The following is a 15,057-nucleotide window of genomic DNA, read 5'->3' as shown; positions in this document are numbered from 1 at the left end:
TATTTGGGAAATTTTGTATATGGTTGCAAAAGTCATCTAGTGTTTTATTTCTACACTTAGATGGAAAATAGTTGCTTCTATTTTTAACCAGTCATTCATTCTCGTTGTTGTAGTCAGTTGGTGCTTCTGTAAGTCGTAGTTTTCTGCAGAATTCTGAAATATCATTTTTAATTTCATTCTTCGTAGGGTTGGGTTAAATTTTAGTCCTTTAGCTAGTAGACTGATTTTTGTTACAGAGAGAGTTTTTTTAAAAATAAATATATTACTTTGGGTATCTCCTGTATGTTTTGTTCCAACGTGCGCCGATGTTTCTCTCCGCTCGGTCTAAAAAATGTTTACTGCAATTTCGTTTGTAGAAATTGTCAGTGATATTAATTATATTTAAATTGCTAGGAGGCTGGTTTTACTGTCTAGGTAAATTGGTTTGAATTACGTGGTTCGGGTTTCTACTTTGGTATAAATTGTCAGTATTAAATAAAACGGGTTTCTTTTAGTTTCTGTCTACTAAATCCACTTCCAAGATTTCGGTCGACCCGAGGCTATCGTAAAAGATACTCGCCCAAAGTGCTACGCAGTGAGACTGAGTCAGGAACCATGTGTTTTTTACCACACAGCCACATTTACGCCTAGGTAAACGTAAGAGAGGATTGAAAATGCATTAAATTTCTATACATACATACATACATACATACATACATACATACATATGGCGTAATTGCTTTGCAGTAAAATGATTTAATTCTGGATGCAGATCGTCCCAATATGATTTCAATCGATTCATATAGCCAACAGCGGTGTTTTGTTTCGCTTTTTTGTTGCAGTTGAATAGATGATTATTCAATTCATAACTCCAAGAGAAATGAGATAAAAAATATCTTACCATGGCATCTGTAACAAAACACGTGTCACTAAAGAATATTACAGCCGAATAAAGAAAATTTGAACCACATAACTCCCTGCATTCAATAAAACAGTGGCCTGCAACGTGTTTGCAGTGCCAGTACTTATACCAACATTTGGGCTGCTTGATTGGACGCTTGATGAGATCCGAGCCATTGATGTAAAAAACCAAAAATTACTAACAAGCACATATAATTTCCACATAAACAGTGACGTAGACCGCCCTACCTAAAACGAAAACAAAGTAGCAGAGGCTTAACATCGATCCAAAATTCCTTTGAACGTCGCATCATATCCCTTCGACAACATCATTTAACCACCAAATGTCAAGTGTATCCCTGGACCAAGTTTGCATACATGAAGCTGATAACATTATAAGACTTGGAAGGCAGCTCCTTAAGCAACACTCTTTGTCTGATAACCTAGAATACATGCCCAAAGAAGTCGCGCGACTCTACCGCAACGTATCATCAGATGAAAGGATGAGCCGATATGAGCAGAAGACTATGCATGGATATGTTAGTAAAAAACTGCGTGATGATAGTAATATCATGGACCAGTAACCGGATTACTACGTCCCACTTTGAAGGGTATGCGTTTGCAATCCAGGAACAGGAAATATCAACCAAGTACCTGATGCACAAAAGGGATAGAGATGCAGGAAAAGCCGTAAAATGTGACAATCGATGCTGATTTTGTGATGTTCACATTGAAGATATCACCAACATCATAAGCAGTTGTCCGAAAATGTCACCATGGTATTATCTACCAATGAGACATGATGTTGCTGCTCGGACACTCTATAATGAAATCCGTCGGAAGGATAATCCTGAAGACATAGAAATAAGAACCCACAATACCGTAGTTATTGCCATTTATAGATTTAATCTGAATAGATACTACTTATTTTGCTCACACTTGTGGCAAGTCCATGCGTATGTATATGCGTGTGTGTGTGTGTGTGTGCGTGTATGTGTGTGTGTGTGTGTGTGTGTGTTTTCTTAGATTTAAACTTCGAAGTTATTGTTAACACTCTTCTACTAAAAGTATAATGGATATGAGCCCTACAAAAAATGTTGAGCAATTCTTTAGTTTAATGCAAAATTGTTTCTGTATGTGCACATGTAACACACACACACACACACACACACACACACACACACACACACACACACACACACACACACACACACACACACACACACTCGTATATATATATAGAGTTAACAAGAGAAACAGAGACAGACAGAAACAAGGAAAATGCCCCTGTTATTTGAATACTATACAAATATGTTTTAAAAAAGACTTTTCATTTAAATTTGCCAAAATTCTATTTTTCCAAAATTTGTTATCCATATTTACAGATGAAAAGATCTCAAGGATCGAAAACAGTACTGAAATGTTTTTTATAAAAGTATTTTAGCATTTTCTACCTTGTCTTTTTTCCATATATATATATATATATATATATATATATATATATATATATATATATATATATATATATATATATATATATATATATAAGCATTAGTGACAGAATAAAAACATTACGTTCGGGTCAACGACTCAACATAACACCACCCCTCCAACAAACAATCATATACCCGAACAATCATTGACCCGAACAATCATTGACCCGAACAATCATTGACCCGAACAATCATTGACCCGAACAATCATTGACCCGAACGTAAATGTTTTTATTCTGTCACTAATGCGTTTTTTTATCCTTGTCTCATTTATATTTGAGTACTTCTTTTGCAGTCCTATAAACCTTTTTTGTTTCTTAATAAGAGACAAATATTATTACTGTTATATATATATATATATATATATATATATATATATATATATATATATATATATATATATATGTATACACACACACACACACACACACACACACACACACACACACACATATATATATATATATATATATATATGAATGTATGTGTGCGTGTATATGTGTGTGTTTGTAACGATTTCAAAAGTAGTACATCTGTAGGATAAAATGTTTAAATATCATATACTAATGATCACACCTTACTGATTTACTTCAGCGTTGATAAAGCAATAAGCAACAATGCTTTGACAATGCGATAACGAAAAAAACAAAAAAAAAAAAACAAGAATGCAAACAAAACCTGCCTCTTCGTTGATATTTAGTGGGAAATTGGGTCGTTATGTTTGTTGATAATTGGACTGTTCTTAGAATCCAAAGTATTTTAGTCGTTCACACATGCACTTTTAACAAATTATTAGATTACATCGAATACGCTTAAATAGATTTTATGAATGTTTTTGAGTGCAAGAGAATTGGCTGAAAAATAGAAAGAGGAACTTTCAGTTCCGAGATCAAATCTTACTGAGGATTGACCAGGGTCAAAAATGCCATAGCGATGTCGAGCTGGTTAACTATATTGCATTCACTTACAAAATACTTGAAAGCAAAAGTTTTAGCCATAAAATTCCAATGTGATAATTCTTCACGGTTTTTGTTACAGACTAACTAAAACGAGTAAATAAGTGGATGTCAGCAATTTAGTACAGTGGAAGCCGAATATGTGATGAAAAAATGAAAACATTATCAGCCAATGATTAATTTAATTTTTCATTTGTTTTTGGCAACTAAACATAACATTGACTTCTTTATGTACCATTGCCGAAGTATGGACTCATAATTTGCCGATATGTCAACGTAATATATTTTATCGTTATAATTCCTTAGCGGTTCAAGTCTTACAGACGTTTATTGTTGAATGGTTTTATGTAAACAAACGTATGTATATAGGTGTCTATGAATGTAAATATCATCTTTTAAAATGCTGAAAATAGAACCCACCAACAAAACTTAACTGTAAATGTTTATTTATTTTTTTGCCGTTGAGTATAAAGGTGCAGCAAACGGTGAAAGCTCCAGTCACCAGAGTAACCAAAATCTCGATTTTCATTCGAATTCATTCTTAAGTATACCGACAAATTCCTCAATTCTATAATGGTGCATTCTCATTAAAAATTATATATATTTAATTTTAAATATCCTAAATTACATTTGGCAAGCCCTTTCCATCATCATAAGATTTCTATTGGCAAATATACAGTAATATCATTAAAGTTGTCTAACCTTCCTTCCTAATTGTGTTCAAATTGTTATCAAATATCAACATTTTCAGAATAAATCAAGCAGTCATAAACCAACAGTTCGAATCAAGTTTCACATTTAAGATTGCTCTCCATAACTCGAAAATCAAAACATACGAGATGGTATGCAAATTGTCCTGGCACTGTCAGTTTCAATTAAGTGAAAAATAACAACCCAATATATAATTAGCTTCATTTTAAATAATTAAACAAAAATCCAATTTTATATTTTAGTACATAACTCTCGATGGCAATTCACTGACAACAAGCGCCCTGCTTCAATTGGGAAAAGGCGAATACCTTCTCAAGGTTAGTGAGTATTTTGTGTCTCTTTTAAAGCTATTTTATGTTCAAATCAGAATTTTTTTTGGTATCACAAAATTCATATATCATTTCAGTCGATTAAGCATCAAATATTTTATAGAAATATTTTGAATAAATTAATCATTTTAGCACTAGCGTAGCTAGAGTGTGTGCTGCCTGGAGTGGCCTTTCCGTTTGCCGCCCCTGGACGCCACAAAATATACATATTGCCTTCAGCAGACCCAAAAGTGGTGCCCCTTTAAAAGTGCCACCCGGGGCGGACCGCCCTTACCGTCCCCTAACTACGCTTGTGCATTTTAGCATCAATTACAAGCTTAAAGCTAAGAGAGGGAAAATGTATTCCTAATCCTGTATAGAACTTTATTTCGCTAACCAGATGAAGTAATGTTCCATTCTCATCAGTTTCATAATTTTACTTCTGTTCAGATTTCAGATGATGCCTTGGAAAGAGTAAGGAAATCACGTGATCTATTGAATGACATTGTAGCAAAGAATCAAGGTAACTGATATGAATTTTTCGATAGTGTAGCCCTGTTGATGTTGCAACCCCAATTTATGAGAAATAAAAAACAACAACAAAAACATTTGTTTTCGTCATTTTAGAATGAATTTTGAGTTGAAAAGAAGGGAAATTTTGCTTTTGATACTCTTCTGACAAAGTTGATAGATATCATAGTTCTGAAATAAAACATATTAAGTAACCTATGCACTTCTAATTATTTTGTCTTTGAACCATTATTATTATTATTATTATTATTATTATTATTATTATTATTATTATTATTATTATTATTATTATTATTATCATCATTATTTTCATATACATACATCAGATAGACTGGTGGAAAAGAAAAATCCTAACGTCGGGCTGCATCAAGTAACCTTACATGCCAAAGACCCGCCTGAGTATCCTAGCTGTCCCTAATAACACTGTTTTCTGGAGCTGTACTAAACTGGGTTTTATGCCTATTTCCTCTATCCATCAGTTCAGATCTTTAGGGATAGTTCCCAATGCACCTATAACTACTGGGATACATTTTACTCGCACTTTCCATAGTCTCTGTTTGGTCCTGATACTTTGCTATCTTTTCTATACTTCTCATATTGATTTTTTCATCATTTGGGACTGTAAAGTCAATTATCTGGCATTTTCTATTCTTTTTATCTATTACTAAATCAGACCTTCTAGCTTCTATTGAGGAATCTTTCTCTTTTTCATTCTTACTAAAAAACTTCAGATCATCTGTAGAGCAAATGGTTAATTTTTTCCCTTACTATTTCTGATACCCAGCCTTTGTCTTCCATAATATTAAATTGAGGGGGATCAAACATAAGACAAATAGTGAAGGGGTCAACGAGTCCCTCTGGAAAATTCCTTTCTTGATATTAACATTCCCTAAGACTGTGTCACCTGAGTAAAGATCTACTCTCCATCTCTTCATGCTAAAGCTAATTAATTCTCTTATGTTGTCTTACTGTACTGAATATACTCAAACATTCACTTATCCATAAGTGTAGGATCATGTCATAGGTTTTCCTATAATCTAGCCATGGTGTTGTTAGATTTTTCTTTCTAGCTTTTACTTCATTTAGAACTACTTTATCTATGTATAATAGATCATGTGTTCCTCTAGCCTTCTTCCTGCAACCTTTCTGTTCTGGCCGTAAATTCTGGTTGTCAAGGTGCATGTAAATGCTTTCTGATTGCATTCCTCTTAACTGTTTCCACATTAATGGTAAGCAAGTGATTGGTCTGTAGTTGCTAGCTATGTTACCTCTGCTCTTATCTTTCATAAGGAGTATTGTTCTCTCTCTAGTCACCCAATCTGGTATTATTCCTCCATTAAGGCAATCCTGCAGTTGTCCCCTCAGCCTCCTATGTAAACTACTAAATTTCTTTAGCCAGTTCCCTTGAACTAAATCTGGCCCTGGGCCCTTCCAATTCGGCATTTTTCCGAACACTTTACTCATTAATGCACTAGCTAGTCTTAGATCTGGCTGCTTCTCAGTCACTACTTTTTCCCTCACTTACTTTAACCATAATAGATCTCCATTCTGATTGACTGGCTTATCCCAAATATTACTCCAAAACTTTCTAGCTTTTTCTTCATTAGGTTTCCCATCTTCAGTACTTCGTTCTCCACTATTTATTTGGTTATAAAATCTCCTCTGGTCTGTCTCACATAATCTATTCAGTTGAAACTTATCTATTCATTTCTAATATCTGGAGAGCTTGCCTGCTGCTGCTATGATACGCTGTTTCAACTCTTTATTACTATCCCAAATCTGTTCTCTTTGACTAAGTATCTTTTCTCAAGGGAAGATTCTATATATTGTTATTTAAAAGTTTGATTCGGTTCAATGAAATTTAGCTCAGCCAGCTAGGTTCCTCCTTGCGACAATATACACTTTCATTTAATCAAGATACTCTTGGCCTGACGAGTAGCCTGCAGTATACACCTAGCTCGGATATTTACCACTTCCGAAGTTCCGTACTCTATGAGACATATGCTGCTCGGATCTTATCTACTGCATTCCTTAACTCTTGTATTCTTATTCGCATACCCGACAAACCTCGTCACCTACCGTGAAATATAAAAAGAACTTTTTTCAGTCTATCGTACTTCGATACGAAAATATCTACAACTTTCTGTCTCAATAGACCACTATTGTCCTTGTAAGTTGCTTGAAGCTAACTTTCTTCCTACACCTCGATCCTTGGATCTTACAAACACACACACACACATCTATCTATCTATCTATCTATCTATCTATCTATCTATCTATCTATCTATCTTTGTGTGTGTGTGTGTGTGTGTGTGTGTGTGTGTGTGTGTGTGTGTGTGTAAACACACATACACACATACACACAAAATCAACAGTGGCTAGTATACAGATGGAGCTGCTGTTTGTGTAAATTAGTACTCTATTTCGTTCTTGTTTATTTATCTTAATAGTTGCGTATGGCGTCACCACAGGATTTGGCAACTTTGCCCGGACCATTATTCCTCCAAATCAACTTGCGTAAGTATATGTCTTATGTTTCAGTTTTATTTTCTTGTTTTTGATATTTATCTTCAGGTCAGCCTTGTTCAAAACCGTTCCAGATAACACAGTCCATATTTAGGAGAATCTAGGACTACATTATCCAATGTATCCTATCTTGGAAGACGGTGAGATTCATTTGGAGAAGATTTTGCCACTATTTCTTACAGGTCGACCGAGCACATAGCGGGTCTTTCGTTTGCTAGCAGCCTTTCTTTTTACTATTATGATGTTAGGTATAATGAATATGTGAGGGCACATGGCCTAGTGGTTAGAGTGCTGCACTCACGATCTCGAGATCGTGGTTTCAATTCCTAGACCGGATGGTGCGTTGTGTTGTTGAGCAAAACACTTCATCTCGCGTTGCTCTGCGATCACTTCGACACCTGACGCGTAGTTCACCGTGCACCTTTTCAGGCAACATCGATTTGATAGAAGGTGTGAGATAATGTACAACACATGCATTGCATCACTATAAACAAATCATTTGTACAGGTTGTTCGGCAAAAGCTGAACATTCATACGACGTCTTCGATGGAAGAATCCGTCATAGTGAATATATGAATCAAGTATTTCTGCATGGAGAATGTCATAATTATGTTGGGCAGAAGATATCTTTGTTGTGCAGACATTAGCAAGTTTAGAATGGCTACAGTGATGTTGACTAAATAATACCTGTACTGGACAGAATCTGGACTCAGGTCTAGAGCACCCCACCACACACACAGACACTCAATGCATACACATACACACATACATAGCTGTGTGGATTTTACTTCGCAACTTCGAGATTTCGGGTTTAGTCACACAGCGCCACATTTTGGACAAATGTCGTATAATAAAGCCGACTAATGCCTACTTGTTAAATTTGGTATACAGAAACCGTGCAGAAGACAGCGCGTATTTTGTTTCTCACTGCTTGATATATTGTTGCTGATTTGCTTACGTGTCTGTTCCTTAGGAAAAAAAGAGGCGAACGATATAAGTGCCAGGGTTAAAATAGGTACAAGAACCTATTTCGTCGTCTAAAACCTTTTAAGTAGTGACCCAGCACCTCAGTCCAACGAGTGAAACAAATAAAGTAATATGTACACATGTACCTATGCATGCATGTACGTATGTGTGTATGTGTGTGTGTATATATGTCATTGTTCAGTTTTATTTCAAAATTTCTAGCCAATAAAGAGACAGTTTTTAACCTAGATCCAAAGTGCGTGTGTGTATGTATGTATGTATGTATGTATGTATGTATGTATGTATGTTTTCTTTTTCTATTTTTTAGTCAGAATTAATTTTGACTTGTCACCTGAGTTCTCATTCCTAAGGTATTTTTCGTTGTTGTTGTTGGTATTATTATTATTATTATTATTATTATTATTATTATTATTATTATTATTATTATTATTATTATTATTATTATTATTATTATTATTATTATTCAGTAGTTTTATTTTTATAACGTGCTTTCACTTCACTACCGAGCGCAGCTCTGTGCGCCTTGGGTATGTGCTGTGGTTTGCTGTGGTGCTCTTATGTTTACTGTATTGAAAGTGTTTTGCGTAGAATGTGTGCAGTACCCAGTAGTGCAATTTTCTGTATGTTATATATATTTGTAAGTCCTGCTATTTTTGTTATGTATTTGTCTGAATATTTTTTTATTATACCTAAGGCACCTACTATGATAGGAATTGTTTCTGTTTTTAGATTCCACATTCGAGTTATCTCTATTTCCAGGTCTTTGTATTTTGAAAGTTTTTCCATTTCTTTTAGAGAAACGTTGTCATCTGCTGGTATTGATACATCAATTAGAAAGCATTTTTTTTCTTCATGATCTTTGACAACTATATCTGGTCTATTTGCCTTAATTTCTCTATCTGTGTGTATTGGCATATCCCAGAGTATGGTTGCTTTCTCGTTTTCTGTGACCTTTTCTGGCGTGTGTTTATACCATCTTTTTTCTGTTGTTATTCAATAATGTTGGCATAGCTTCCAGTGTATATAGGTCCCAGCTCTGTCGTGTCTGTGAATATATTCCTTCTTAGCCAGGACTGGGCAGCCAGAGATAATATGATTTATTGTTTCTTGTCGATCTCCACATATTCTACAGTTACTTGTTATATTTCTTTTCATTATGTGTTTTTGGTAATTTCTGGTGGGGAGGCTTTGGTCTTGTGCAGCAATTAAAAATCCTTCAGTCTCTGCTTTGAGTCCTGAGCTTCTCAGTCATTGCTGGGATTTTTATTATTATTATTATTATTATTATTACTATTAATCAGGTCACTACCTGGAATCGAACTAGGAATCTTGAGGTTAGTAGTCCACGCTCTTAACCCCTACGCCATATGCCCGTGGGCGTAGTGGTTAAGAGCGCGGGCTACTAACCCCAAGATTCCGAGTTCGATTCCAGGCAGTGACCTGAATAATAATAATAATAATAATAATAATAATAATAATAATAATAACATCGAAAAATACCTTAGGAATGAGAACCCAGGTTCGAAATTTCCCCAAGACATCTGATGAATACGGGGAGGGTATATCAGCCGAAACGTTGTTAACAACTAACAAGATGAGGACAAATATCCGTCAAATATAAATAATGTAAAGAACTGAATATGTTTGTTGTCTTCAATCTTGGTTTTGCACAGTCTACCTTTCATGCCGCAGGTACTTGGTAGGGGTCTCTTATTCTTGAATTACGTGGAGACAGCCTTCAAAGTGAGATGTCATAAACTTGTCGGTATTCCATGTTAAGTTTTTGATATGATCTATTCTTTCTATGGCTTGTATCTTTTGTGCCAAATACCATGTATTACTTTCTCAGAGAAATAGTTCATTTTATTTATTTTGTTCTTTTGATAAATTAAAATTACAAATGTTTCTTGGGAAGAGACCTGTATCAGCTCTTATTTCACGCCTCTCCTCAAATCCATTATCTACTTAATCATCTTAGGCTAGATAGTTACTGGCTTCTTTTACCTACCAAAAATGTTGCTTCAGTTTCACAATACAAATTTAAGACTACGGCCACCATCCTAAAATGGGAGGATAGCTTGCCTTCATCTCCATTGATGCTGAAGTATCCTGTAACACTAAGCAATTTGTGAGATCGTACAGCTACGTCATTGAATTCGTGTAGTGATCAGTTTAGGCCAAATGTGGGCGTGAGGACAGACGCTGGGAAGGTATGATAGGCTTGTAAGCTGGGAGCCCAGACGACCATATTTTTAAAACTCTTTCAAAGTACTCATTCCTTGTCCTCTCCTGCATTTCTAGGTTGTTCATGTCCGTATGTATGTATGCGTACATATGCGCAAGCATGTATGTATGTGTCTATATATGCATGTGTGTATGTATGCATGTTTGTATGTATGTATGTATGAATGTATGCATGCACTATGTATGTATATATATATATATATATATATATATATATATATATATATATGCCCTTCACTCTCAAGCAAGCATCCGGATCAGGTCTCTAGGTTGAAGATCCTTTCCCCCCTTACTCTTACCATTTTCATAGACTCTAAAAATTTGAACAATTGCGCTACCCTCCTCCGTAAATATGCGTTAAAAATATAATTAGTTGTCCATTCATCCATCCATCCATCCATTCATCAAAATATATCTCATATATTATAACTTTAAAAATGCATTCAGGATGCTGAGTGAAAAATTCCGTTATTGAAAAAATATTTTCGGATGACCCAGTATTAATCACAAGTTTGCTTCTAATCTACAAGCTGAATTACAAGAGAATGAAGAAAAAAAATCTTAATAAAATGTGCCCTTCTCGTGGAGATGTTAAATTGTTGTGGTCTTAGAGATGGAAAGAAAGGAAAGATTTTAATCAGAATGCATCGTGACTTGTTACTGTCAAGAAATAATACAACAATAAAACTTACACAGTCGACGTTAACATTCTCTACAATACTGTATTTAAAGCTGCATAATGGGAGAAAATAAACATCAAGAAGAAACCCAATAGTTGGATGCTGACGCTAGTACAAGACTACTTCAAGTCAAACAATATAAAGACTGATGGGTAAGTAGATGGAAAGGAGCGAGTGTGAGATGTGCCGAAAAACTTTCGGTAAATAATGCTGTACAGTCTGATGAAAGAAAGTATGTAGAAACATTACGGCTTGATTACAGAAAGATATTAGAATCTATTCCAGACACATGGCTGCTTGCTTTAGTTGATACCATTAAAAAGCTCGCAAAGACCAGGCCAACACTCTTTAACATGCAACTGAAATCGAAACGATTGTCTCCGATTTTATAAGTCAAAAGAAATATTCCAAGGAAACAGTCAGTAAGTACTTCTATGTATTTTGTCTTTAAACTCAGTTATTACTTTTACAAGAAACTCAAGTCACTGGTTATGTAGGGTTTAAAAGAGTAAGAGATACTAGTGCATCCCTTAACTTTGTGGAGATTTAAAAATTCACCTTGAAACATTTACAATGCTGAGAAACATCTAGATTTTCTGCTGATATAGAGATGGAGTTTGGTCAAAAAATATTTATATTTGACAGTGGAACGCTGTAAAACTACTTCTCAAACCGCAAAACTTTGCAATAATGGTTTGTTTATTCCCTCTGTTCTGCATAATGAGTGCTCCAAATATATCTAAAAATACATAATAATATTAAGTTGTTGTGAATAAATAGTAACCAAAGAATATATTAACATGAGGTATAGCTTCTCTTGAACTGCAGACAATTACATCACAATACATTTTGATGATTAATCTTTTGCAATCCAAGAACAGGAGATAACTTAAATTCCTAAGATGCAAACGAAAATGGTGCTTGCGTTACACTTCTGTCAAAGATATATAGGTTATAGCAGTTTCCCCAAAATGCAATCGAGTTCATACTTCCCATTGTAATATGATGTTGCTAACACAATGATGTCATTCGTAAGAAAGACTGTTCTGGGCTAAACACAACTAACGCATCAGTTCTAGGACACATATTATATTGGTAAAACAGGCTCATCAAAACTTCTGCCAAGTGAAAACATAATGTGCCTGATATAGTAGTTTGGGACAGGGACGAAAAATTATGTGTAGTCATAGAAGTCAGCAGATGCCCTGCAGATGTGAGCATTTCTTCCAAAATAAGTGATTAACGAGCTTGATGGTGAATATTTACAACACTACAATGTCCTCTCACTTTGGCAAATTAACACTTAACTACAATGCAACGGATTGGAGGCACTGAATTGGAGGAAAGCAAAACAATTAAAATAAATGTCCATATAAATTTGGAAAATTGGGGGGAAAATAGTCTTCTGCAGTAGACTATTGATTATGTGGAACTGCTTAGCACAAGGGAACAAACAAATAACTACATTCCACGTCAATTAAGAATAGACGATAAAACAAAAACAATGCTTGGGGACAGTAAAAAGAAAATAGTTGACCACAAAGTAAGAACTCATAGACCAGAGTTAAAACCTCTAGTAAAAAATCCAGCACCAAAGGAGATGGTAGTTGAGTTGAACGAAAAGTAATTAACAAGGAATTTAATTGGAATCAATCAGAAGTTCACAGAGATATAAGGTGAAAATAAACGCAAAGAGGCTTCTGAGGAAGATACAGATTCGTTAAAAAAAAAAACAACTGAAGTGAAGAAAAAGACTTTAATCAGGAGGCATGGTAGCCAAAAATGGAAATGAATTCTGAAACAAGGATTGCCCTTATAAGTATTGTCCTTATTGCCCATCAAAAATATGCACCATCAATGGGGATACACCATCATTTAAAAATGTCGGGATAAGAAAGCATCTGAAAGAGACTTGTTTCTCGGGTACTAATGAAATCAGCTGACCTTCTATCGGAAATATTGACTTTTACCAACAAGCACTCAACAGTGATGTAAACAAACCAAGCTGGGTAGCGCTTGCAAAATTAAAGTGATAGCCTAAAACACTGCCGTTTTCATGGATAAAAACCCCTGGCCAATTGCATACTGGAATCTAATATATAAAATGTATACAATCTGAGTGAAGCTATATCCCACCTCAAAATTACTGAGATATTAATAATATCATCACAGCTGAACAAATTGTGAGGAAAGGAGTTTGTTGGAGTATTGAACACTATTCATTAACAAAACTGTGAAATGAAATGGATGGTAGCATCTTTTCGGTTTGCTCAAATCCCAGGTACCTGAGCAGCACATCCTTTCGCAACCAGAGTTGTACAACACTTCTGCAACAGAACATCAGATGTATTTCTGTATGCATATCAAGAGAAGATTATTCATGGTTATGTTGCCAGAAAGCCTCGAAATAACAGTAAAATAGATAACCAAAGTAGTCTATGTTGGACCAATAACTCGGGATATTAGCTCTCACTTTGAATGGAGTATTTTTTCAACACAGTTACAAAAAATAACAAAAATACTGGATGCATGAAAGTGACACGGATGCAGGTAAATGCAGGATTAAGAATAAAAACCAGCAGATTCCTGATAATCCATTTCAGTATTGGTTTATGTAATTTTTTAAACACTCGTAAAATACTTGTTATATCTTCTATGTAGTTATTTATCACCCCTTAATTGCTCTCCGCCTTTTTCTAAATACGTGTGCTCGTTCAAACCTCAATTACATCGAATACAGTTACTAAACTGTCTTGTTTTTACCAACATGATAAATGACGAAATAAATTAATATTTCGGTCAGGAAACCCAGGGTCTTGGGCTAAGGTTGAAATTTTATAGGTAGTGATTTCGTTGTAAGAGCTCAGCCTTTGCGAGATTTTACCAACCTCTCGATATCCTGATCCATTTTTGGCCAGTATACATAACTCCTCATAAGTGACTTCATTCTAGAAATTCCTGGTTGTCTTGTGTGAAATTCCTTTAACATTCGACCTTGTAGCGCGGTAGGTATTAAGACCCTCTGTGCATACATAAGAGCATTATCACATATCGAATACAAATTCGAAACTGTTTAATGTCCTGCCATACGTATTTTTTATTTGTTTCTTCTGAGCTCATTATTTTTTTTTCCTTTTTATGATAAACTCATCTGTCTCTGCCTTGATTTTTATTTCCTCCAATGTCACAGAAAATTCACGCACAACATTGCACAATATATTTTTTATTTCATTTTCGGCTTTTAACGCCGCTATCATTATGTCTTCTAGCGGTTCACTGTATTTTGGTATTAATCTTGACAAACCATCTGCATGTCCCAATCTTTTCGATAGCAAATACTCCATCTTGAAGTCGTAATTCAGTAGGATCGTCCCCCAGCGCTGCAATCTGTTGGCTGTATGAGTGGGGATATCCATTTTTGATCAATAGATCGACAATAACGGGAAGTGGCCTGTCTGCAGCCGAAACCTTCTTCCATATATAAATTTATGGAATTCTTTTTTACGGCAAATAGGTTGGCTAATGCCACTTTCTCTATTTGACTGTAGCTTTTCTCAGCCGGCAATAATAAACGTGAAGAATGAGCTACTGTTTTCAGGCTACCATCTTCATACTTGTGTAAAATCACAGTTCCAATACCACTTTCACTAGCATCTGCTGCTTTCGCTACTATTTCTAAATTTGGGTCAAAATTGAATAACGACAATTCCGACGTTAAGACATTTTTAATTTCTTCAAAAAC

General features: G+C 35.0%; 1 protein-coding gene across 3 annotated transcripts in view; it reads left to right on the top strand.

Moving 5' to 3' along the window:
- Positions 1-15,057, top strand: part of LOC106871166 (histidine ammonia-lyase) — a 75,265-nt gene that overhangs the window by 28,186 nt on the left and 32,022 nt on the right. For 2 of the 3 annotated variants that reach the window (XM_089350488.1, XM_089350492.1), the window contains 3 exons: positions 4,282-4,356; positions 4,798-4,870; positions 7,329-7,395. In XM_089350488.1, coding sequence (XP_089206614.1) covers positions 4,282-4,356; positions 4,798-4,870; positions 7,329-7,395 — 215 coding nt within the window. Of the gene's footprint in view, positions 1-2,264; positions 2,315-4,281; positions 4,357-4,797; positions 4,871-7,328; positions 7,396-15,057 lie in introns of all 3 variants that reach the window. The other variant, XM_089350494.1, reaches the window with a different exon arrangement.

Source organism: Octopus bimaculoides, chromosome 1, assembly GCF_046866305.1.
Source record: "Octopus bimaculoides isolate indiv1 chromosome 1, ASM4686630v1, whole genome shotgun sequence".
In the NCBI taxonomy this organism is placed as follows: Eukaryota; Metazoa; Mollusca; class Cephalopoda; order Octopoda; family Octopodidae; genus Octopus; species Octopus bimaculoides.
Note: the sequence above shows the minus strand (reverse complement) of the source record. Positions and strands in the feature narration are given on the sequence as shown.